This window comes from Nilaparvata lugens, chromosome 6 (genome assembly GCF_014356525.2).
Source record: "Nilaparvata lugens isolate BPH chromosome 6, ASM1435652v1, whole genome shotgun sequence".
Lineage (NCBI taxonomy): Eukaryota > Metazoa > Arthropoda > Insecta > Hemiptera > Delphacidae > Nilaparvata > Nilaparvata lugens.
Window position 1 is genome coordinate 10,177,896 of NC_052509.1, and position 27,802 is coordinate 10,205,697.

At 34.4% G+C, this 27,802-nt stretch overlaps 1 protein-coding gene across 3 annotated transcripts; it reads right to left on the reverse strand.

Moving 5' to 3' along the window:
* LOC111049877 (ankyrin repeat domain-containing protein 13C) lies at nt 1-27,419 on the reverse strand. 3 transcript variants are annotated; one of them, XM_039430074.1, is made up of 12 exons: nt 27,238-27,419; nt 26,379-26,420; nt 24,738-24,842; nt 23,296-23,427; nt 21,421-21,601; nt 20,107-20,269; nt 15,416-15,580; nt 13,099-13,251; nt 10,864-10,993; nt 9,311-9,428; nt 6,450-6,629; nt 1-270 (listed from the first exon to the last, which is right to left on the reverse strand). In XM_039430074.1, exons 1-11 carry the CDS (start codon nt 27,347-27,349, stop codon nt 6,569-6,571), a joined length of 1,362 nt encoding a protein of 453 aa, XP_039286008.1. In that variant the 5' UTR covers nt 27,350-27,419; the 3' UTR covers nt 1-270; nt 6,450-6,568. The 3 variants fall into 3 exon arrangements, with proteins under 3 accessions (XP_039286008.1, XP_039286007.1, XP_039286009.1); XM_039430073.1 differs by having other exon boundaries at nt 13,099-13,260; XM_039430075.1 differs by lacking the exon at nt 6,450-6,629 and having other exon boundaries at nt 13,099-13,260.
* Between the last annotated feature and the right edge of the window lie 383 nt (nt 27,420-27,802).

The following is a 27,802-nucleotide window of genomic DNA, read 5'->3' on the forward strand; positions in this document are numbered from 1 at the left end:
TTAGGTGGGGTTTGAGTTAGGTTTATGGGTATAAACGACCCATAGAGTGGGTCTAGAGTGGGAGAGGGTGGGATTTAAATGGGACCGACAGCCTGTAGATGGTTGATGAGGGTGTGATGGTCGAGACACAGCACTGGGTGCGAGCAGCCGAGTGGGAACTCAACGGCCAGCTGGTGGGCGAGTGGGTAAGGGTGGGTCAGTGTGTCAGTGTGGGGCTGAGTGGTCCACTCAACTAGTGTCACCTGCTCCGGACGTCATAAGTCGGGGAATCTGTAACACGACACAACAACACACCAAAGTTAATGACGATCAATGTGTCACATGCTCACAGAAGATACAAGTTGTTAGTGGAGAGAGAAAGAAAAGCTGCATCACTGTGTCACAGTTCGTTGTAAGTGAGGAGAGAGGGAGAAAAAAAGAAGAAAAAGAGAAAGAGAAGGAGAAGGAAGATTGAATGGAAAAGATTAAGAAATAGTCAAAAACCACAGATTTATTGATGGTGTAATAACCAAAACCGGTCTTTCTAAGTATCAATAAATCTGTGGTTTTTGACAATTTCTTTGTCTTTTTCATTCAATAATTATGAATAGTTACCACAATATCAACTTCTGAACTACACAAAAAGAGAAGGAAGATGATGGAGAAGTGGGAAGAAGAGGAATAAAAAATTAAGAGATTAAATGGTGAAAAAGTACAAGCAGAAGGAGAAAGTGTCACAGGTTGTTGGTGGAAGAGAAAGAAAAGAAGATGAAGAAGCGAAATGATAAATAAGAAGAATAGATGGGAAGAGCAACAAGCAGAAAAAAATGAAACTATGAGAAGGAGATGATGAAGAAGTAGTGAAGAGAATATGAATTGGCGTGTGAGAATGATGAAGATATGATAAATTTGGAGAATCGAAGAATAGGGAATCTGCAACTTGCGCCCATCGGTCAGAATGTGTTTGGGCACTCACAGATTGAACGTAACAAAGTGAACGTCCGTGACGTCATCACGAGTGATGCCATTTCGCTCTCACTAGCAGCCGACATTACGTTCCCCGACTGAAGGAGCGACATTCAAATTCACTACAGTATCCTAAGGAACCTTCAAGCAAAACACTACTGTACTATGACAACATATTAGCATAGAGAAACAATAGCGTAAGTAGATATTCCATGGTATAGGGAATTTATGTCGCAACTTTTACTGTTATCTCAAGCCGATTACTGTCGATTATTGTCAATTTTTACTGTTTTGTTGGGGTGATAGTGTAGGAACGGCACAATTTGAGAGACTACCAGCGTCACACAGCTCCATAGAAAAGAACTATGTGAACTATCGGCTTGGGATAACAGTAAAACTTGCGACATAAACGCTCTATACCATGGGATATCTATGCTATCGTTTCTCTATGATATTAGCCAAGTTAATGAGATACATATTTCTATCCTATAATTCCATTCTAATTGATATTGACAGATTGGGCTAGAACCATGATTGCACGAACAATTATTCATTAAGATACAGTCATCTTGAATGAATAATCTCTGTCTAATTGGTTCTAGCAAACACATCGTCTCAATCATTCATTCTAATGTTTTGACTTTTCATTTCTGAATTTTGTTTTAATGACAAAGACAATGTTGGTGATAGATAAAGATATATTTTTTGAATAATTGAAACCTTCAAACACTAATAGCTTTGAACCTCCGTCACGCAGCGTAGCAAACATATAAACACTGTTCATTTTCTCACTCATGGTGACCTGAAAGAATCAATATGTGCTAATTATGAAAAAGTTGATGGGGTGGTGTGGTTTTGACAAACCGGGAGATTCCCGGTCGTCAACCTTTTCAACATATACTGTCAGAGCTGGAAATTCAATGTATTCATGATTTCAAAATTCGTCACAAGTCGAGATAAACCAATGGAACACTTTTGGAGTCGAATAGGAAGGAATGGACATTATAGAGCAGATGGTTGTCGAAAAGTTTACATACTGTTATCACTTCCAGAGAGAGTGAGACAGACAGACAAATAATGTGACTGGCAATGATGACGTCACGACGTGAACAGTGTACGTGTGTATCGGAGCCATGTATCACTCCCATTTGACCGCTGGGCGCTAGTTGTGTATGTCCGAAGGAGAAAGAGGCGAAGAAGAAAAAGTGTCACAGGTTGTTGGTGGAAGAGAAAGGAAAGAAGATGAAGAAGCGAAATGATAAATAAGAAGAATAGATGGGAAGAGCAACAAGCAGAAAAAGAAAAAAGTGAAATATTATGAGAATGAGATGATGAAGAAGTGGTGAAGAGAATATGAATTGGCGTGTGAGAAGGATGAAGATATGATAAATTTGGAGAAACGAAGAATAAACAAGCGTCAAAGGTTTAAGAGCAAAATAAAATGAAATAAAACAAGCAGGTATGGAGACAAAGAGAAAAGAATAAAAACAAAAACTACCGATACAATGGAAGTAGCAGAAGAATAAAATAATGAGCAGAAGAAAAATATATAAGATGGAAGTAGTAATAGGCTACTGTAGAAGATGAAAAAGGAAAAATGTTCAAGATGAAAGAATAAGGAGAATTATTTTTCGTTGAAAGGCCCGGTTGCACGAAAGTAAGTAACATTTTAACGACGATTAAATGTCACGAGAACCGATCAGAGAAGCCTTCTCTGATTTGTTTTCATGTAGTTTAATCTCTGTTGAAATTTAATAGACTTTTGTGCAACTGGGCCACAGTCTGTGATTGAATTTGAACTTATAAAAAATTTTGAAATTGTATCTTTAAATTATATAATTTGACTCATGCTACATGCACATGCTAATTGGTGAATTTTATAATCACATAATGCCATTGGTGAATATTCAATTTCAATTTTTAAAAAATACATAAATCAATTTCAAGCTTCCGCCAAATTTGGGCCATGCCTGTAGTTTGTTTTCGAATTACTTCTATGACAAGTATATTTTAAAGATGAATAATTCAATGATGAATCAATAATTTTCCAGAAAAAAGAAACAACCCTAACTTTGAACATGGATCTGATGAATGATGGACATTCCAAAAAAATTCTCGAGTGAAAAGCATGAATTCAAAACATCAACATTCTCATTATCTTCTATCCTTTTCCCACCTCAAGTGGGCTCCCAAATTTCTTCTATCATTCTTCTCCTTCTTCTCCTCCTTCTCCTTCTGTCCGGCGCCCTATCTCTGCGCCGTCTTCTCCCTCTCTCTCCACCATTCTCCTCCTCCCCCCACCGTATACGCGATCTTCCTCTCTCCCTCACTGACATCTCTCTCTTCCTAAACGTCAAAATAACAACACTACATGGGAACAGGCAACTAGAAATATGGATATTACTGTATCGGGCTAAAATTATCCACCGTGAAAATTATCCATTGTTTATCTTCAATTCAAAACGATATAGTAAGCAAATCAAATTGTCGTTTTTTCGTTAGGGTTACTCTTGAATATAAATAAAAAATAAATCTAAGGGTACCCTTTTTAAAATCGTTTACTTACAACATGTTTCGGCTATATGAAGCCATTATCAAGTGATATCACCGAAACATGTTGTGAATAGACAATTTTAAAAAGAGTACTTGAATTTCTATTTTATTTATATTATAAGCAAATCAAACTATTGCAATTCTTATCTCAGATGAGTTATGTATGTAACCAGTCATTATACACTCACTCATTGATACATCATCTCAAAATATTCACTTTTTTAAGGGCTACTCTTATTTATATGGAAACTAATTAATTTGTTAATATCATGATAATTTCAACTGTTAAGTAAATTCTTGTAAAAATAAAGTTCACTGATATATGTATTACATATGCATTATTACATTGAATTTACATGTTTTGTTTATGGCACCTTGTCAAGCAGCCTCTTTGAGGTTCGCTTAAGGTAGCTTATTTATTCAATAAACGTTTTTTCTAATTCTATAGAAAATATGTGAACCCTTTTTTAAAAAAAACTTTATTAATCACTACATGTTACGACATATTAATGCCATTTTCAAGTAGAAATTATGATCTATAAGCAACAGTTGTTAATGATTGGAAAAATTTCATTTACAGGGCGGAAAATGAGACACATTCCAAGCAAGCAAGAAACTTATAAAATCAGATCTTGGAGATCAATTTTTACTAAATTCCTTTTATCAAATATTCATTTTATTTAGAATTTTTTGTTAAAAAATATAACTCACAGAATTTTGAATAAAGTTGATAATACAAATTGAATAAGATGTATTTTGTTGACACTGGTTAAAGAAAGATGGCTTTGGTTATGACAATAATGTTAAACTATGGGCCGGCCGATTGCACAAAAGTCTATTGAATTTTAATCAATATTAAATGCAACGAGAACCAATAAGTGATAAAAAGGCTTCTCAGATTGGTTCTCGTGGAATTTAGTCATGATTAAGATTCAACAGACTTTTGTGCAACCGGGAATATGAATTTATTTGTAAGCAAGCCATTTTTCCCTGTTTTTATTCACAAATCTTTAAACATTTTCCACAATTCGATTTATTCTTATACATTTAATAAGCTGTAACTAATTTATTCTGACAAATGTAATATGGTGCAAAAATATTTTGACAAGCTTAATTAAACATCGAGTTGGCACGACATTGAGAGAAAGAGATATTTGATATTTATTAGAAAACATCTTACGTTGCCAGGTCTGATAAGACATATAGCAAACACTAAAACATTATGAGCAAGAGAATACCAACATAACAATGCTAATATAGATTTAAATACTGTACAATAAGAATCACTTATTAAACTAAGTTATAATGAATTAAGAGTTAGGTGCCGGTAAACAATCTAAAATATTAGAGAGAGATAGAGAGTGATTGAGAGAAAGATGAGAAGCGAAGTTAGAGAGAGACACACATATACTGAGCAAAACATTGAATCGGTTTGAAATATCAATTCAAATTTCGAGGTAGTCCGACCCATCAATCTTCAAAGAATAATCTTTGATGAATCACCATTCATTGAAAATAATATTGTCCACCATTGTTCATTTTTGAAGGAATACATTTTTCATATTATTTTAGTATCAAAATATCAAGATACATGAGAAACGATTGGCGAGTATTTGATACACAAGTGGTGGGTGTCTAGAACTATGTATCAAAGCTTTGTTTCAACTGCAAGAATGATAAAGTAATGCCACAAACATAGAATAGAACGATTACTTCATGCAGCATCTAAATAGGAATATTTCCAATTAATAATCAACAACCTTCCTATTTACTAAGAATTTGGAGGATTATTGAAAGTTTCTAACCACAAACAATCCTCCAGTTTATAAATAAAACCTTAAAAGTCAATCCTCCAGTTTACTGCAAATTCCATGTCTTTACTTAATCATTTTTATTTTTCGTCTAAAAAGCTGAACACTAGTACATGATTTCAGCGTGATTAGCGTATTCAATTAGTCAAATAATGTTTCAGCAAAATCAAAATCAAGTCAAGAGCTTTTACATACCGTTACCGTTTAAAACAGCTTTAACCAATAAAGTCGGTTTCCACCATATGAGTATTAGAATCAGTGACCGGTACAGTGAAAATATAATTCCCACGAGTTCCTAATTGGTCTATTTTACCACTCGGCCCGACAAAGAGCGTATGAATCATGAGAGCGTCCCATTAGAATATATTTTCACTGTACCTTTTCTATCTAGAACTTGATACTTCCTTTCTATAACATAGTGTCATCAATTGGGAATATACTCCAATTGGGATATATCAAGGTAACTGTAGGAAAATAAAATTCCCATGAGTTCCTAATTGGTCTATTTTACCACTCGGCCCGACAAAGAGCGTATGAATCATGAGAGCGTCCCATTAGAACTCATAGGAATTATATTTCCACTGTACCTTTTCTATCTAGAACTTGATACTTCCTTTCTAAAACATAGTGTCATCAATTGGGAATATACTCCAATTGGGATATATACGTATATGGGAATAATTTCCGATATCAATCATAAAAAGTTCAGTGACAAGTACGATCATAAGGCTAGATTTCCATACATCAGTTACAGTGGAAGAGGCCGGTATAATGAAAAAATTATTCCCATGAGTTTTAATGAAACTATTCATACTCGCTCGGCCGTTCTGAGTGAGAATAGTCCAATAAGGACTCATGAAAATGATATTTTCATTGTGCCGGTTATTTTCACTGATATGTGAGAATCCAGCTTAGGACAGTATAGATTATAGTGGAGGACGTCATTTATCAAACTTTTTCAGTCTCATTTATTACATAACGGCATGTAAAACCAGTAGAGTATAAATAGAGATTTACAAGACTTTCTTTACTATAATTTTCCGGTCTCATTTATAACATAACGGCATGTAAAACCTCCCTAAAGTTAGTGAAACATTCAGTTGAAAACAAAAAAACAATCCAGCAATGTCATAGCCTTACCCTATTCGTTTCAGAGACTTTAGCAATAGAGTGTTGTTTGTGTGGGTGTATGTTTTAGCCAATCACAGACGTGGAAAACATTGCATTGTATTCTAGCCAATCACAATCGAGGAAACCAATCACATACAGACGCATGCATGAGACAAAAACTTCTCCTTCTCAGTCCGATCACTATTCCCGCTAGAAATACATCATACACGCCTCAGCTAAGGATAAAATTAAGAAAACTAAATAGTTCAGGTTTTTATTTGATTATAGTTGTTAAAATTTATTTCAAGCAATTGAATAGGAAATGTATTTTATCATAACTACAATTAAGAGTATAAAGAATTTTAAAGAAATTAGAATTTCAAAGTAAAATTGAAATGGAAAATTGTAAATTCTAACATCAAACATGCCTCAGCTAAAGATGAAGTTAAGAAAACTAAATAGTTCAGGTTTTTATTTGATAATAATTATTCAATTTATTTCAAGCAACCGAATAGGAAATGTATTTTATCATAATTACAAAAGATTATAAAGAGAAACTCTTCTCAGTTTTTAAGAAATTGGAATTTTAAAGTAAAATTGAAATAGAAAATTGTAAATTCTAACATCAAACATGCCTCAGCTAAAGATGAAATTAAGAAAACTAAATAGTCCAGGTTTTTATTTGATAATAATTATTCAATTCATTTCAAGCAATCAAATAGGAAATGTATTCTATCACAATTAGAATTAAGAGTTTTGAAGAAATTAGATTTTCAAATTAAAATTGAAATAGAGAATTGTGACTAGAAACACATCACAATTGAAGATGAAATTGAGAAAACTGAATAGTTAAGGTTTTTTTATTATGATCATTCAATTCATCTTGAGCAATGAAATAAGAAATGTATTTAATCACAATTGGGATGAAGAGTTTTGAAGAAATTAGAATATCCAAGTAAAATTGAAAAAAATGAATTGATAGATCAAGATGTGATATTCAAATAGAAGCCAGGTTGTGGAAATTTAAAGAAACAATTAGCATTGAAATGTAAGAGAACAGAAAAAAGAAACATTTCACCAAAAATGTTATGCACTTTCTTTAATTTTGCCAGATATTATTGTTATGAATATTAAGGCCCGGTTGCACAACAGCCGGTTAAATTTTAACCGTAATTAATTTAATGAGAACCAATCAGAGAAGGCGTCTTTGAATTGACGGCTTCTCTGATTGGTTCTCGTGGAATTATCACGTTAAAATTGAACTGGCTATTGTGCAACCGGCACTAAACCATTAAAGTAATTGAATAGTGAATGGTGAATAAACAGGCATATAACCCAAAAGTAGACTAACTACTTTTCAAAACAATATTCAACCAAAATTTAGAAAAAATATTCAAATTGTCTACAACATGAATACACAGATACATGCAGATGCACCAGTTAATACAAATACAGAATGAAATACATTAATGAATTACTTGTTTGAAACAAATAGCAATATAAGGAATAAAGTTATTGCTAAAGTAGCTGAATTCAGAGCTACAGTTATATTGTTACAACAGCAGTTATATTGAAAATAAATTGGAAGATCTGTTGTTCGTTTATCTGCCAATATTATAGATTGGTAATCTAAAACCGTAAGGTCTGCTGGAGCCGCGTGACTAGAGTAGTCACTGCTGGTGCACTTAACCTACAAATTCATTGAATTTGTATTTTATGAACGTTATGGCGGCAGATGAATTAGAAGTGTTGGCTTCTACGATTAATATCTAATGAATAATCGAATCTAATGAATTTATAGGTTATGTTCTCCAGCCGCGACGACTCTTGCCACGCGACTGGAGTAGTCGCTAATGAATTGCACCTCTAGATAATTTCTCATATTTATTGTGAGATTTCATTCCTTTTCATGTTACACAACTCATAAATTTCGGACACTGCTTTTGGTGAGATATAGTGATATTAATCTATAATAAAACAATAGATTATTGTCTGAAAATATCACTAATTTAAGTTACAAACATGTTTTAACAACTACGGTGTGATCTTCAGAGTAACAATTTGTGGTTTCAAATTGTTCCAATGGAGATGACACCATAGTTCTTGAAACATGTTTGTAACTTTTTAATAAATTCGTGATATTTTTAGACAATATTCTACAGTGAGGTCCACGTTATAATGGCAGTGTTTGATTAGCACTGGTACTGCTATCCTTGTCTATCATTCAACAAAGCGGATAGCGGTATCTCTTTCTCGCTTTGCTCTGTTGCCAGATTGTCTTTTAACAATGTAGAATTATTAATTAACAACATATTTCATCTTAGTTATGAAAATTCATTTTGAAATTATTGAAAACTATAATTTCTTGCTTAATAAATTATAATTGATTATCTTAAACGAGAATGAAGAGTTACATCAATAAAGCTGTATCATAGAAGGCATTGACAAGACAGAGGATCGGGTATGTTGTTCTCCTATCTTTCTCTATTGGCATTATAACGTGAACCTCACTGTAGTGTTTAATCATAAATTTCCTTGAAACAACCCCTCATTATAACCAACTACAAATCTCAATTGATTTACTTTTCCTGATACCTTTTCACCTTCTCAAGGATTGAAGGTTTTCCTAGTACATGGATATCCATAGATGGAAAACCCCTTCAATCTTCCACCCTTTTTTTGCACCACTTTCTTTTTATTTCGTTTTAATGTGTACTGTTGTTGTTGTTGTTTGCATGTATTTTTTGTTAATCTCTGTATTGGACTTGTATATGTGTGTGTAAAAGAAATAAATAAATTTACACATAGCTTATTCATCAGAGCATGCAAGTAGATCGTGAATAATAGAATAATTTGAAGAAAATTGATGATGAGAACAAATAATATTTTACCTGTTTGGATCTTCTATGTAATGTTCTGGTATTTCGAAAAGGTCGGGACTGATGTCACTGCGAAAACTGAATTCTTGGAATGTTATTTTGGCAGTGACAGTCGGTAGAATGGGTATATCTGAAAAAAATGCCAAAACCTTTATAAATAGATGAAAACAATCATTTCGGAGCTAAATATGTATCAAGATATAAATATATATCTATAAATATTGAGAAAAATTAATTACATTTTACCGACAATAATCAACAGTGTTTTCATTCGTTATGGTGATCTACAATATCAACATAGATTCTACAAGACTTAATTTTTATTTTACTGGAGGTCTAATATGCTACAATCTATATGTTACAATCAAGACTAATAATATTAATATCAATGAATATATATACTTTATAAAATAGGAGGAGCTTCTATTTCTTCAAATCAAATGACCTTAATCTAACATTGATGAAGCTGATCGATTTACTTACAACTTAATAATCAAGTTACTTACAGTTTATGGCTTCATCACACTATTACAAACTTAATAATTATGGAACCATCTCTCAAAATGATATACACATAATACAATCAAACTGGAATATTATTTATTATATAATGAATTTATTAAATCATTATACTGTAATCAATATAAAAACCAAAAGCAATGTTCTGTTTGGATGTTGATGTTGAATCGAATAAATGACTGAAAGATTGATTACTTTGCTGGAGTTGTCCCAAGGAGTTTGAAGAATATCTCCTAACCTATATAAAGTTTTTTAGCCGAAATACTTTTATTATCGAATTCCACCTGAAAATTTTGAATGGTTAGAGTTCCAAGAACAAGCATTTCACTTCATACTTGAAGATGTATTAACAAAATTTATAGACTGAATTTTCTTTCAATCGAATAAAAATCTGTAACTTTAAAAAGTTCTCAAATTGACTAAAGGAATACAAATTTCACAACCTAATACTGTATTGATCCAACTCTGAGAATCAATGTATCGTCCTTAATTTCTTGATACAGTTACAACTCATTGCTTGATATTGGAAGTAGAAAATTGTAGCTGATACACTTGAAAATAGAAACTGATACACTAAAGTGCTCTCCAGTTTTAGCTGATATCATAGAGGAACGATAGCATAAGTAGATATCCCATGGTATAGGGCGTTTATGTTTACTGTTATCTTCAACTTTTACTGTTATCCCAAGCCGATAGTTCACTTAGTTCTTTCCCATGAGGCTGTGTGACGCTGGTAGTCTCTCAAATTGTGCCGTTCATACACTCTCACCTCAACAAACAGTAAAAATTACAATCGACAGTGATTGGCTTGAGATAACAGTAAAAGTTGCGACACAAATTCCCTATACCTATCTACTTACGCTATTGTTTCTCTATGCTGATATTTCATTGAAATTCAATTTGAACTGTCAGCATTTCTATAAAATAACATCAATACTTCCCATTTAAACAATGCAGTCAGGTTGAAGAGAATCTCACTATAGATCATTTATAAAAATACAATAATTCCTAGTTTTATAATGGAAAATTGATGAGTGATTTGTTACCGATTTTGACCGGGAACCCAGGTGGGAGTTTCATCTGTACAAATTCCCTGAGCTTGCTGAAGTGCTTGAACGGTGCGATCACTTCCAGCACATTCAGTAGCATGTCGACTGATAGCGGGAAGTCGGGACTCTGAAACAAAACATTCACACTTATTAGAATATTAAGGAACAACAAATAATAACTTAAACAATTCGGCCTATCTAAAAGAAACTTGAAAAGACCAAAAAATGTATAAGCAATAGAAAAAATGTATAAATGTATAAGGAAGTCAGGACTCTGAAACATTAGGCTGCTACTTCTACTGGCGGACGGACAAGTTCTCACTTATGCCACGAGATTTCCATCAAGATTTGGTGTATTTGGAGACTTATTAGAACAAATTAAAACAAAACAAATGAGAAAGAATTTGGGCTGTCGCAAAGAAAGCTAACTAGATCAAGAAAACCATTTTTAAACACAGTTCAACAGTGATTTACTCGACAAAGTAAAGAAAACAAAACTAACCAGAGAACTTTTGTTATTAGAGTTCAAGTTGGAGTTTTAGTAAACTGTTGTCGTCAGAGTTACAGTTCAGTACTGTTGTATATTGAGATTCACGTTTCAAAGACAGCACCGGACAAACATTGGTCTGCTATCTTTTTGTGACTTTAGACAAAGCAGGAATCAGATTGCCAAATCGTTTGTAGAGTATGCAAAGTTATTATGAGCTACCAGAATATTAAATCTCGATTGATGAAAATTCATTATTTTATTATAAAAAGATACATTTTTGGTGAATATAATCTAGATACAATTGATCATTATTAACGTCGAGCGCTTAGCTCTAGGGACAAACTAATTCCGCTAGATCGCTCCAGCTGTACTATTCACTTGCTGCCCGAGCATAGCAGGCGTAAAACCGTGCTTTAAAGGTACATATACCAGCGGCTATTATTGTGTCTATAGAAGAAGTTTAAGCATCAACTTTATTCATCAAGAACTGCGCTACAAGTTGCTATGGATTTGAAGTCTATAGAACGAACATTGAATGTGAAAAGGAGTTTAAAATGCATAAAAATTTAATTTTTTCAGATTTTCAAAAACAAGGTAGACGTAATTTTTGCTATATTGAAGAGGAGACTTGCATATTTTTCTGACCAGTAGTTTTTGTAGGTTAAGTGTACCATCTGCCTCAAAAAAGTGACTTTTGAAGCCCTATTGTTAGCTAACAGAAGCTGATAAAAATATTTCAATTGCATAGATTATGTCCTAAGAACCTGTTCAATAGATTAGAAAAAGAAAAAATAATTAAAAAAGAAAAACATTATTGAATGCACAACCTTAACAAGAATCAACAATCAATATCAGTCAGATATAACGAGATGATTGGGATCACAACAATCTACTTTAGAAGGCAGTGGAAACAGAGAAGTAGAAGTAGAAGTAGCTCTAGATCTAGAACTTCAAGTTCCTGTAATTTCCAATAACTTTGTAACGAGGATCTCACTATAGGCAAGAGATCTCCAGTCAACAAGTTTCGAATCAACTCAATTTGTACTAGCATAGAGAAACAATAGCATAAGTAGATATCCCATGGTATAGGGTGTTTATGTCGCAACTTTTACTGTTATCTCAAGCCGATAGTCCATGTAGTTCTTTCCCATAAAGCTATGTGACGCTGGCAGTCTCTCATATTGTGCCGTTCATACACTCTCACCCGGCCAAAACAGTAAAAATCTACAATAATCGACATGAGATAACAGTGAAAGTTGCGACATAAACGCCCTATACCATGGGATATCTACTTACGCTATTGTTTCTCTATGGTACTAGTCAAATAGTAGCAGGTAAGAGCAAAATCAATGCTAACTTGATAACCGACAACGAAAACTACCGATTGTGAACGAACAAAGCCGAATATCGACTCTAACCCCGCCCCATCATCTCAAAATCCCACTGCAATTACTATTCTACGAGGCAGTTCCAATATAAAGTACTTTTTTCATTATTCCATCAATGAGAAAGTTATTACTATAGCAAAACTACCCGGAAATGAATGATTGAATAATGGATCAATTAGGCCCGGTTTCTAGGACACTCATTCAATGTGAAGGACCATTCAATCTATGGGATTAATGGTCTATTAATTAGATCTATGTATCCTAGAGACCTAGCCGTAATAAAATAATTGAAATGTAGTTTAATGAATGAAAGTGGTGGTTGGCATGTCCCGATATGAATGAATGAGTAGTTACCATGGCAACGGTGGCCTTGAATACTTTGCTGGTCTCCTTGTGCACTAGTTCGCGGCCCAGAAGAGGGTGCTCCCCTGGCACGGGCGCGTCTATGTACTCCTGCCACGTCACCTGTCTGCAGGGCGGAGGAGTCAGTGACGATCGGCGCATCGGCTGCAACAACAACAATAAAACAGCACTTGATAATCTCCTACATCATAAAGGTCCAAAAATATGAAATTTCACAGTCCGGGTTCTGTAGGCGGAGGGCCACTAGACTATAATACTACCCGTTCAAAACCATTTTTGAAAATGTGTCTTTCCATAAGCAACAGATGCTCTTTTGTATCTTCTCAAAAGCAACGTGTTGCATCCGAAAAGATACACAACGAGCTTTAATGTATCTTTCAATAAGCAACAAATGCTCTTTTGTATCTTCTCAAAAGCAACATGTTGCATCCGAAAAGATACACAAGGAGCTTTAATGTATCTTTCCATAAGCAACAGATGCTCTTTTGTATCTTCACAAAATCAACGTGTTGCATCCGAAAAGATACACAAGGAGCTTTAATGTATCTTTCTATAAGCAACAGATGCTCTTTTGTATCTTTTCAAAATCAACGTGTTGCATCCGAAAAGTTACACAATGAGCTTTTTGGAGTAACATCATTTTAACACAACACAGCCTGACATTCGTTCAACATGCTCTTTAAACTCATAAGAATTTTATACTCACTGTTCACTGACACTGTACGAATCAAGCTCAAGGGCGTATAACTCTCCAACAGTGCATAAAAAATAATTAGTAATCGTATAATTAGAAAGCCTATGGTTGTAGAGCATTGAATTCTCTTCAACCGCTGTATTCAATGCTTCTTCTTATGTAAGATTAATAGCTTATACTGTCTTCGAGAGAATAAGTTTTGATCTAATTTAAAAAAAGCCCACATATCTTATACCGCATCCACACTCTCGCCAAGTGTGTACAGATGACGATTGATCTAATTCGAAAGAAGCCCACTTATCTTACAGCGCATCCACACTCTCGCCAAGTGTGTACAAATGGCGACGAGGGCGATAGTGTGGATGGCTGCTTTGCTAACGCTCGCTTCCACTTGCCTTCGGTCCGATTTTTGTCAAGTGATGGCGAGTGGTCAGCAGAGCATCCACAAATGGTCACATAGCAGTGTGCATGGCAAGACCAACGTTTACCAGCGACTTGGTGAGAATGTGGACTAGGCATTAGAATGCTGTCTAAAAATATTGATACTATATGAAATATGTGTTAATAAATCTAATAAAGCTATAAAAATTTTCAACTTCACCAACTATCGAAGTATTTTAAATTGAAGTATAAATACACTGGTTGAGTAAAATGTAGATTTCATTCATTGACTTGTACAGTGACACAGAATAACGGGAACTTTCAAAAACGCCATAAAACATTAGTGGGAAGGGCAAAAAATGATTTTATTCAAACTAGTGTAAAGTTCAAGACTTGCCATTTGAGAATTATTAATAACATCTATCACTTGTTGACAACTACTTCTTTAAGATGGCTTCCTCCTGAACGAATACACTCTTGAAATCTGTGTTGATTCCTCATTGATCGCTGCAATATCTGCGTTTCCTCGTCCCATGATCTGTCCATCTGCGATTTTCTGTTTTTGGAGCTATCTCAAATCAAACGTTTTCACAACTTGACCAATAACTGTGGTTGAATCATAACAGTCAATTCAAAATGAAATTAACAATATCCTAGCTGAAATGTTGCAGCAATCGTTCAGGAATCTCAACACAGATTTCAAGAGTGTATTCGTGCAGGAGGAAGCCATCTTTAAGAAGTAATTGTCAAAAAGAGATAGATGTTGATAATAATTCTCAAATGGCAAGTCTTGAGCTTTACATTAGTTTGAGTAAAATCATTTTAACCCTTCCCACTAATGTTTTATGGCGTTTTTAAAAGTTCCCGTTCTGTGTCACTCTATACAAGTCAATGAATGAAATCTACATTTTACTCAACCAGTGTATTTATACTTTAATCTAAAATACTTCGATAGTTGGTGAAGTTGAAAATTTTTATAGCTTCATTATATTTATTAACACATATTTCATATATAGTATCAATATTTTTAGACAGCATTCCAATGCGTAGTCCACATTCTCACCAAGTCTCTGGTAAACTTGGAAACGTTGGTCTTGCCATTATGAGTGTTAAAATGTTTATTTTTTTATTATACATGACTATTGTCAATGCTTACTGTTGTTTAGCCTGTGACATATAATAAATTGAATTGAATTGAAGAAACCAGAAACCTTGTCATTATTAAATACTCACTTCGCCATTACTATCTAGACCCTGTGTGTTTCCTTTAGTTAAGCTCTCCATTATGGCTTTGTTTTTCTGTAGGTCTTCTTCGGACAAATGTTCCCGCCGTTTACGAGATTCGAGCACCATTCCGTTTATAACGTAGAATTCCGAATGGAACGAGCCAACCATTTCCTGTAACACACAAAAAAAATCAAAATCCAAATTCATCTATTGCCAAAAAGAAAACAAACAATTTACTCATACACATATATACACGAGCAAAAATAAAAATAAAATGTACATAATACAATTATTACACAGTCATACACTAATACAAGAGAAAATAATTTGATTGTATGGTCAGAGATGTAGTGGTATTTCTCCATAATTAAAGAATAAGACGTTGTTCAGCTGAAGATGTCCTAGGTATTACCATGAAACCTGGTTCTGTAATATGAATTAATTTTCGAATAAATTAAAGTGGTATTGACAATATCAGTCCTATTCTTTCAATTACTAGAGAAAATATTTTATCCTTTCGCAACAATGCAACACAAAAATTATCAAAACGGCATCCACACTATCGTCCAATGCGTACAGATGACGACGAGCACGAGATTGTGGATGGGTGATTTGCCAGCGTTCGCCTTCATTGGCCAGCGCTTGCCATCGCTTTGATTTTTGTCGAGCGAAGGCGAGTGACCAGCCGAGCATCGACAAATGTGGTTACATTTGGTCAAAGGTCAAATGGTCACAGTGTGGATTGCAAGACCAACGTCACCAATCAGCGACTTGGCGAAAGTGTGGACTAGACATAGAAGGGAAATTTGCTGCAAACTGCCTACATTGCTTGTCAACCCCAAACTTATTGTTAGTGAGCCCGTCCAATAAGTAATACATTGATTTTAAGATGGGTTGCTCTAATTACAAACAAATCTAATATCTCTCATCATCTACTATTTAATGACAATGTAACAGTTAAAATCGATGGAATCCCTTCACTACAATCCTTGTACTATCAAATATTGTTACAAGAGCATAAATTGAGGTCCACGTTATAATGGCAGTGGAGAAAGATAGGGAAACAACGTTGCCGATCCTGTGTCTTGTCAATGTCATCTATAGACGGTAGCTGATACAGGTTTATTGATGAAATATTAACTGTTCATTCTCGTTTAAAATAATCAATTATATTTTACTAAGCAAGAAATTATATTTTTCAATAATTTTATAATGAATTTTCATAATAAGATGAAATATTTTGTGAATTAATTATTAATTCTACATTGTTAAAAGATGATCTGACAACAGAGCAAAGCAAGAAAGAGATAGCGCTGTCAGTTTTTTTGAATGATAGACTAAACGTGTCTGATCATGTCTTGTCTTGACTAACTGGTGTGCGCCTAGCCTAATAAGTAATAGTGAGGTCCACATTATAATGGCAGTGTTTGATTAGCAATGGTATTGCTATCCTTGTCTTCAATTCAACAAAGCGGATAGCGCTATCTCTTTCTCGTTTTGCTCTGTAGCCAGATCGTCTCTTAACAATGTAGAATTAATAATTTATTAACAAAAAACCTCATCTCAATTATGTAAATTCATAATTAAATTATTGAAAGATATAATTCATTTCTTAATAGAATAGAATTATTTTAAACGAGAATGAACAGTTAATATTATATTAATAAACCTGTATCAGCTACCGTCTATAGAGGGCATTGACAAGACAGAGGTTCGGCTACGTTGTTCCCCTATCTTTCTCCACTGCCATTATAACGTGGACCTCACTATAGAGATTCACTTTAAACTGCATCGCTATCATTCTTCATAAATAAAACCAACGATTTCCATCCACACAATGCTGCTTGTTTGAAATGAGTCTCACCATACGAGATTCGTAGATTTTATTCAAACAAAAATTCAGCTTCAATACTCATGTCATGACATATTCGTCAATATTGTATGATGTTGAGTTGGAACCGAAAACAGCGACAGATGTTTTCTATTTACATGGTGACGAATACACAAATATATGAATACATCTGTTGACACATTTCAGTTTCAATCCAACAAACAACTACAACAAACGACTTTGCCATGAACAAAAAAGTAACTTTTACAAGCATTGAAACTTATGATTTCTGTAAATTTGATTATTTCCTCTATTTGAAACATGCCTAAAACTCTACAACAGTTAGAGACTTTCGGCTTCACGCAAAAACAAGCCTAAAGCTGCGTTTACACTAAAGTTATTAACAAAATGTTTATTTTTCCGTCCTTACAGATTCTATTAGATTGAACATAACTTATCATACACATGATGTGCATAAAGCTGCGTTTACACCGTAGTTAATAACACGAGTTTTTAACATTTTTGTTATCAACTGATGTTGATTACAAAAATTAATAACATCATGTTAAGTTGCGTTTACACCGGAGTTAATAACACGAGTTATTAACAAAAGTTATCAACTTAACTGAATCGACAAAAAATTATCTTAACAAAAGTTAATAACTTGTGTTTTTAACAGAAAATTCCATGTTATTGACAAGATTTATGTTATACATCAAGAGTCGGTAAAGATCAAAGGAAATGTGTTATGTTAATAACAAAAGCCTCTTTAGTGCATTAACTTTTGTTAATAACAGGTTCCTATCTTCCCCGCAACCCCCTCACCCAGCATCCCTACCCTACAACTACAGATGTTCCCTAATAACTACAGCTGCAGACGAAACACGTTACAAAGTTATTAACTTTTGTTGATAACAAAACTAGCAGCCAAAAGAAAATGTTATTAACATTATGTTAAAAACGTCTGTTATCAACTCTGGTGTAAACGCACTATAATTTGTTTACATTAGATCAGATGAAGATCATTATGTTAATGATCACACCTGTTTCAATTTAAAGTATTTTGCAGACAATTTTTTGCTTTTTATTCCGGCTGTTATATCATATGAATACTCTCGTTAGATGAAATCATAATAATGGAAGTCAATTATACTGATAACAAGATCTTGTTAATAACAAGGAATTTTCTGTTAAAAACACGAGTTATAAACTTTTGTTAGGAGAAATTTTTGACGATTCAGTCAAGTTAATAACTTTTTGTTAATAACTCGTGTTATTAACTCCGGTAAACGCAGCTTTAGAGACTTTCAGCTTCACGCAAAAACAAACCTAATTGCAAACATAACTATTTGTGACAAAATTAAGAAATAGAAGTTTTGAGCAGAAGTCTGTTTTCATCATTTGGATTGTATTTGTTTGTGCTTCATTTCATTTTTATTGCGGACATGATCTTTTTGCTTGTGCGTGGGTAATGGAAATTGCATTAGCGAATTGATGATATGATTAAACGTCTATGTCATCAGCGGGATTCGAACCCACGAATCAGGCGGTGCTAGCAGACCGACGTTTGTAACGCTTTTCACCACTAGACCAACCCGGCCGGCAAATCTATTAAATATATTTTTGGCAAGAAAATATATTTTTTTTCACGATTAAAGTTTTCATTAGAGATGAAATCTTTTGGAAGTTCATCATATTTCTACTAGTGGTTCTGTGAACAGTAGACCTCGCGCAGTTATAAACCACAGACTCCTCTATCCTTACTGTCAATCAGAGTAAATTCTGTCTTATCCTGTCGGCGAGATATTGGTGTGAAAACGACTAATGGCTGTTAGGGTTGGTGTATTAAAAATGCTAACATCAAAAGCTAATCTCCTTCAAGACATACTGGCAACAGGTCAGCCCGAGTTCAAAGCATAGAAAGGTCGAGAGAAAATATTATGTTACTTTCAGTTATTGATTGCATGCAACTAATATTTATTTTTTATTAATTTATTATTTTACAAAGGCGACTTTCTAGAAGTATTTTAAGGCTAGGTGATGATGATGATGGGATGAATGATAATACAATGAAGGTAGAGTTATGAATGAATAGTCCACACAACAGCTAATTTATGATGAATAATTCTATAATCTGATTTTTACGGTAATATTGGCGTTCGGAGACTACTTTTCCTTTTGTATTATCCTTGAAATGCAACTTTTCAAAAAACTTTATATATACGTCGACGCGCTTTGTTTCAAAGTACTTGTATACAAAATTTTATCCAAATCAGACAATAATTGCGACTGTAACTGCGGTACAAACAAACAAACAAAAGCCGATCGAGTCGAAAAAATCTCAGTTTCGCTCCGGTCAACAAAGTCTACAAACAATTTGGCAAAAGTGTGGAGTTGGAAAAGGATAAAGCTATCAGCTTTGTCTAATGACAGACAATGATAGCAACACCAATGTTGATGAGGTGCTAACTTAATAACGTGCATCTGGGGGAGTTGGAAAAGGATAGAGCTATCAGCTTTGTCTAATGACAGACAAGGATAGAAACACCAATGTTGATGAGTTGTTGACTTAATAACGTGAATCTGCGGGAGTTGGAAAAGGATAGAGCTATCAGCTTTGTCTAATGACAGACAAGGATAGCAACACCAATGTTGATGAGGTGCTGACTTAATAACGTGAATCTGGGGGAGTTGGAAAAGGATAGAGCTATCAGCTTCGTCTAATGATATACAAGGATAGCAACACCAATGTTGATGAGGTGCTGACTTAATAACGTAAATCTGGGGGAGTTGGAAAAAGATAGAGCTATCAGCATTGTCTAATGACAGACAAGGATAGCAAACCAATGTTGACTTAATAACTCACCTTCCTATCCTCCCTGAAAATCCAGCCAGACTGTGCCCGTGAGAACATGATCGATTTAGTTGACATCTGAGCGGCCATGATGTCACTACTCATCAGAATGTCCACCTCGTCTTCTATCTCCATCTCTGTCTCCTCGTATCTCACTCGCTGGTATAGGCTCGCCCTATTACAAAAAAAAAAACAGTTCTATTAGTTAAATCCAATAGTAGTATGGTCTCATAATAATAGTCATATGAAACATTGTCAGTATACATTTTTTTAAGACAAATATTCTTTATTCATTTATACAATAAGTACATTATCAAAATGATAGGGAGAGGAAAAATAAGGTAACCTTGTGCTATTCCTCTCCCAAATTTAATGAGAAGGAACTTGATTGATCTCAATCTTAAGGTGCGTGCAGACTCATGCGTCACAAACACGTGTATTTCTCTTTTCATAAGCTGATGTTATGCTTAATATATCTGTATCTTACTCTTTCTATACAAATAGCTATAAAAATAATGCCCAATAAGCCAATATGGAATAGCATCAGCTGATGAAAAGTGAAATACGCGTATTCGTGGCGTACAAGTATGTACGCACCTTTAAATGTCATCAATCCAATAAGCTATTCAAGGTGCATTGGATCAGTCACCAAATAATCCACGTAGGCCTATTCGAAGTCAACATTGTTCTTATACTTTTCTTTAATAGCTTCAGTCTACTTTTCGGATAGTGCCAGGAAATAATTATAGAATCTTATTCCTGAATAAGATTCTTGTATTTGAGAAGTATATTTTCATGAATTCAACTTCAATTATAAAATTATTGAAATACTGTATATGGGTACTTTATTGGTGAATATAATATTGAGATATAATTGATTGCTAACAAGAATCAACAATCATTACTATAGATATAAGATAGATAATATATAAGATAATAGATATAGATAAGATATACCGGGATGACTTGAATCACAACTATCTACAGCAGAAGACGGTGGAAAAATTGAAACATAACCTTCTGTTTTGGAAACTTCTATTCATGGAAATTGCAGATAGACTCTCACTCTCTCATTCAGCCTGTCCAATTTGGTCTCATCCTGTTATCCTCTCCCAATCGTATTGCACATTATGATTTGTGGCTCCATTAATGAACGGATGAATAGACAAAAAGTAATTTGCCGTCCTATCTTTTCCACTGACTTTGAAACTTGAATCACACACTATGATAAATTCAATTATTGCTGAAAATCTAGCATCGAGCGACTGAAATCACACCATAGTTTTCGCAGTTAATTTGACTAGGAATCTATTAGTAGGTACCAACCTATTATCGAGCACAGTGAGCGACTGACTAGGCTTGACATCTCCATTGAAGAGGAAGCTGATGTCGCCCCGCTCCCAGCGCATATCATTGAAGTCCACCAGAGTTGTGTCCAATCTAATCGACGAGCCTTTCTTGTGAATGCGACAGATGTCCGACGGGAGGATGCGCGACACTAGAGGAACTGAAACCATTACATCATTCAGGTGAATTGTCAAACAAAATTAATTTGATTGTGTGCTTGAGAAGAAGTGAGATGAGAGGAAGAAAATGAATGGAATATTCAAATTCAAATTATTTATTTGCATTTTCATTAGTTTACAATATTAATTACATCATGTAAAGAATTTCTGCATTGTCATCATATACATTTCAACATAATTATATTCAATTATATAAATCAGAAATCCATAAAATAAATCATAAGAATAAGACACTTAATAAGTTTAGTAACTATTATAAAGCTGAGTTTTCGTTTATGCGTAAATGCCATTATCGACCACGACAGGGTGAGGATCTCAGATTGGATTGGATTTCAATTTGTCTAAATAACCTAAAAAATTATGTTTTAATGGAGAAAGTTGAGTTTATACTTTTTTATACTTTCACATGGCAATATATTGATATTACTAGCTGGTCCGGCGAGCTTTGTACCGCCAAATAGTTAATGCATCTCATGACAAACTTTTAGCTGGATGCACACCTGAGGAGGCGCGATGCGGCATTTTGCATCCAGGTGCTTCTTGCTTATTGGTTTGAATGGAAGAAACTCATACACACTGAATCGGGCATGGCGTGGAACAATGTGATAAGGCAATCTCCATAAGATCAACACTTTGTATCACCAAGCCGCGCCTCCTCAGGTGTGCTTAGCCTTAGCTTAATCTGATGCACTATATTTTTATTAAAATTATCCAACAATCGGTATTTACATTTATATCTCAATATGGACTTCCTATGAGCTTAGTTAGTTGTGCAGCAGTTTGTATTTTTAGATTTAGTTGAATGCAGCTTGCTGGGAAATTGAATGGTATATCTCCTTGCTGCTGATTTTCCCGTGCATATTCTAAATTTACAGCATTTCGAATTCTACTGTACGACCCAAGTTTGGACGTCGTTCGTACCGCGGCATTATTATTAGGATTAGAATTTTGTGAATCAAAAAGAAAATAGAAAAACAGATCTACCGACGGCTGTTGGATGATGCAATGATTATAATAGCTATTTTTATTTCTGTGTGTATTTCTCAATTTTCTGACTCCAGCTGTTCAAAGTCTAGAACTTAGCCAAATCCCGAGCTCGGAAGCCGGCCCCTAATTTACCGAGGATGGTTATAGGCTTATTTTCAATCCTTCAAGATTCCATTACGTCAAGTTTTCAGTTTGTCAATCTTTTAAATAGACCCTTGCAGAGCACGGATTACCTGCTAGTTGTTATTAATTGTTACTGCGTTAAGCCTACTTTTTCATAGTTTTTATTGTGTTCCTTATAATCAATATTATCAACCTTCATCTCTAATTTCAATTTGCCATTTTTAATGCGGCGCTCCGTGTAGCGAGTGCTTGCCAACGCTGGCCTTGATTAGGCACTGGTCACATAGCAGTATTGATGGCAAGCTTACCAGGCTGGGTCAGCGACTGGGCCAAAGTGTGGACTAGTCATAAAATAGTAAGGAATTGAAGGCTAAAGAGCAGATATAATGCCGCATCTACATGTTGGCCCAATGAAGGCCAATGTTGACCAGCGCCAGTGTGTGGATAGGTGATTTGCCATCGCTGGCCTTTATTCGCCTACGTTAGGTTACCAGGTTAGGCCAGCTTACTGGGCCAACATGTGGATATGGCATAAGTCAGCACAAGTGAAACAAAAGACACTCACCCCAACTTTGGAAGTCCCACTTCAATTCCATATAGAAATCTCCCATTTGGTTTAAAGCTGCAACTAGATTAGGCCTTCGCTCCTCCATCTGTTCTCTGGCCTGTTGTTTCAGTTTTCTCACTAGAGATAGGACTGAAAATAAAACAAAAATGATTAAATACTGATATAATTATTACCTCCTCATACACAGACTAGTTTCTGGATGAGGAATATTTTTCTACAATCATATGAAAAAGTTTTATTTTCATAACGCAACATCTTACAAAAGCGTATACAAATTTATAGGTTATACAATTAGAACAGTACTCACCTAGAATCGAGTGTCCACCGCTCATAACTTGGTTTCTGAGGTCTGAGGCGTAGGGGGGAAATTAATGAGTAGCGCCATGTTGTTGACGACTCGGTAGTGTGTCTACAAACCCTAAGCAGCAGCTGACCGGGATAAACGTCGAAGTGTTGTGTTATTTTTTAATTAAGCTAGTAGTCGTTTTAAAATAGTTATAGCGATTTATTAAATAAGTTTTAAAATAGTTATAGTGATTTTGTGGAATAGCCTCCGTGGAACTAGCATTTTTACAATGTCACAGACTGGGGAAACTTCTAATTGTCACGACAAAGATGTACATTTTAATTTATTTTTACTAAAATATATGTTGGATGAACAACATTGAAAACCAATAGAGAGTAACTTAACCATTATCCCCGTTATATTGTCATAAAATCCACCCTTTTTAGTAAATCTTATAATAAGTGTAAGCGAAGTGATATTCAGAAAAAACAATGATTTTTTTAGTTTCATCGAAAAAGTTTAATTCTGAGTTGAAAGTTGAACTTGAATCTTAAACTCTATTATTTTATGTAACGAATAAAAACTTTAGGATGTAATTTTACTTATAGATCGCTTGTTAAATTACAAATTTGGTAGGATGGAAATTGCTCAATTACATTTGGCGAAGGCAAATAGGCCACAGCGTTTGTGTACTCGCTACCTGGCTCTCCAGTGTCATATGTCACGCCTAGAACTAGATCGACTGCATTCCTTCCAGAGGCCAAGTTACGAGCGGTGGACAATATGTGTAAGAAGAAATATATATGCATTTCACTATTGTTTGTGGATATGCTTTTGGGAATAATTTGTTTATTCCATTTAATTCAATTTTAATAAAATCTGAAGAACTTTGGGTAGTTAGATACACATTGAATTGAATTTCTGTTAAATTTCTATAATGTATCGATAATACTCGAATGATGTGTTAAATATCTTGACCTAATGACAAACCTAACGGCCAGACCATAAAAGGCGTTTTCAGACGGCATTATTAGTCAGAAGGGCAGAAAGCTCTCCGATTGGCTAATTGGGTTGGCTCCTGAAAAACCATTAAAGGTGGTCTGGCCTTAAGAATAGGCAAAATCTATAAATATTTGGATTTATATAGACTTACTAGTTTGCCGATCTCCATAACTTATAGCTTCTGCCAATGGACTCCATCCGGCCAAATTTTTTACCTTGACAGGAGCTCCATGCGCCAATAATAAGTGAACGCATTCTGGAAAAAAATGTAGAATTGTCACTTCAGAACGTAGTAATGAATTTGTTTAACAAACCTACATTTTAATGAAAAGCCTACAACATTTTCAATTGACTGAATCAGTTAAAATTGGCAAAGTGATACCGTCATGTGTTTAAAAAGGGTGATATGGGTAACACTATAGTGAGGTTCACGTTATAATGGCAGTGTTTAATTAGCAATGGTATTGCTATCCTTGTCTATCATTCAACAAAGCAGGCAGCGCTATCTCTTTCTCGCTTTACTCTGTTGTCAGATCGTCTTTTAACAATGTGGAATTAATAATTAATTAACAAAATATTTCATCTTAATTATGAAAATTCATTATGAAATTATTGAAAAATAAAATTTCTAGCTTGATAAAATATAATTCATTATTTTAAACGAGAATGAACAGTTAATATTACATCAATAAACCTGTATCAGCTACCGTCTATAGGAGGTATTGACAAGACAGGTTCGGCAACGTTTTTCTCCTATCTTTCTTCACTGCCATTATAACGTGGAACTTACTATAGGCCCATTTCAATATTGCCAATTTTGCCTGAAATATTTGAAATGGTTATAGCTGTGCAACTCTAAGAATTCTGCGAGTTAAATGATAGAGTTACACTGGAGGAAGTCAACAGGGTTTGCTCACTAATTCAATTATTTTATTTCAGCCAGCAAATACATGAAGTGCACTAGGCCATGAAACCCACGAATATTGAACATATTGTTCTCAAGGTCCATGACAGTCTTGAGAAGAGAGACTTCGCTGGGCAAACACTGTGTAACCTCAGCAAGGAATTTGACAGCCTGGACCATGATACTCTATTGGCCAAAAGGAATTTCCTAATCCCTAAGGAATTGGTGACGGGCCTCTGGTGCTTCTACGCTCCTACCTGGAGGTACGTGCACAGATAGTGTCGGCGAATGATGTGAGGTCTCAAGTTGGATCAGTGAGTTGTGGGGTACCCCTGGGCCTCTTCTGTTATACTGTAGATTCAGGAGGACCTAGAGGACACGGCCTCATCTAACAGCCAGCCATAATTGTGAACAAGCTACCAGGAGTCCGCCTAAGGTTATTTTGAAGATTAGAATGAGGGCTTTCCTTCAGGAGAATCCCTTTTATTCTCTGAGGGAGTTTTATTATTATGATACACAGACTGTGAGTAGATAGATACTTCTTGCGTTGATCTTTCTACTTGGTATGTTTCATTGCATGCTTTGTGTTTTTGTGTGTTTTGAGTTGCAGCTTCTGTTTTTTGCTTGACTACCTCAGGACAGTTTTTTCCAATTGTTTCTGACTTGTACACTTGTGGATATGCCTATGTAGTATGTCCACGCTATGAACAGAAACATTTATTATTAATTTTCGGGCAGTGGTCGGAGATGTCTATATCTCCCTGAGATCGCTCTAATCGCTGTTTGCAAATAGATTTTTGTGTGTCAAGGCTATACAGGAAAACTAGGAGCCATATTATGTTGAAGAATCAAACTACAATACCTATTTAATAAATAAAAATAACTCACCTTTTCGGCCCAGCATAACAGCGAGGTGTAGAGCAGTGTTACCTGAAAATCAAAGATATTATATGAAAGAAGTAACTTCATTTTTATGTGTAAGTTGAGTAAATATTTATTTAATCTTTATGAGTTAAGATAACATGGATGCATAACTCAAAACAACATTAAAATCCTATGGTTAGCAATAACATGTCAGTTGATTTTCGAATGGTTTATTGCACAGAAACCTCGTTAAACTTAATTATTATAAATTATGAAAATAAACAAAATAAGACTAGATTACTTTTAAAAATTAATAGTTTTTCCATTAGAATTTTTTAATACTATTCGTTGCAACAAATGTAAAGAAAAGGACGTTGGAGGGGAAAAAATGAAGAAATAATATTTCATGGAACGGGAACCAGTTGAAGTGTAGCATTAAATTCCTATGGAATAACCTCAAAATAATAGGCTAGTTAATTGCTTAAGTTTAGACTATTTATTTACCCAATCAATTGAATAGAAAATACTGAATGTATATCCTATTAAATTACCAAGATTTTAAATTACTTTCCTTGTATTTGATTACATTGTTTACTAATTGAAAGATGATATTGTGCAAAATCAGTTTCACGAAAATTCAGTACCGTACAGTACCAATACAAAGAAGACACAATAAAACTCAGGATTATTTGATGAGTATTGGATTTTATGGGACATGAAGAATAAGAGAATCATGGTTGATTGAAATAGAATAGTTGAATTAAATTTAAAATTGATTTGAAAAACAGTACTTAAGCTGAGAATTCAATAAAATATAACTAAAACGTCTTGTGGGAAGGCGAATGGGTAACAAAGTACTTTGTTAGGAAGGAAGGTTTCTTACCATGTTTGTCCCGTTTTGCAACATCCTGAGTTCGAATTAGAGCTGACAATTTCCTAACATCACCAGTAAACACACATTCATGCAAAGGATAAGAATCTTCAGCATCAGACATTTTTCATTTTCACTAAAAACTGTCCGTTTTCTGTTCAGCTACAGAACAGAAGACAGATTCTCGTCTACATCTAAATCATGATTGCCAACGAAACACACCAATTGCAAGTCAGCAATGAATGACGTTTGGAAAAAATATAAAATATAATTAGAGTTTGTCACTTTACTTTTATCAATAATAATTTCATTTATTCAGTTACAATTCTGATGCTATTATATTATTATTTTGCGAATTGCAACGTTGCGTCCAGACAAGATAGACTTGGAAAAACTTCTATTATTCAGTTTTGGAGTGAATTTTACCTTTGTTCTGAACGAAATTAGAGCATACATTATTTTCCACAATATTCTTATAATATAGTTTTCGAGATAGGTATCCGTTCTCGGAGGTGTAACATTTTTGAGAAAAAAAACGTTCGCCTCCTATTTTTTTTGCTATTTTCATCCTTATAAC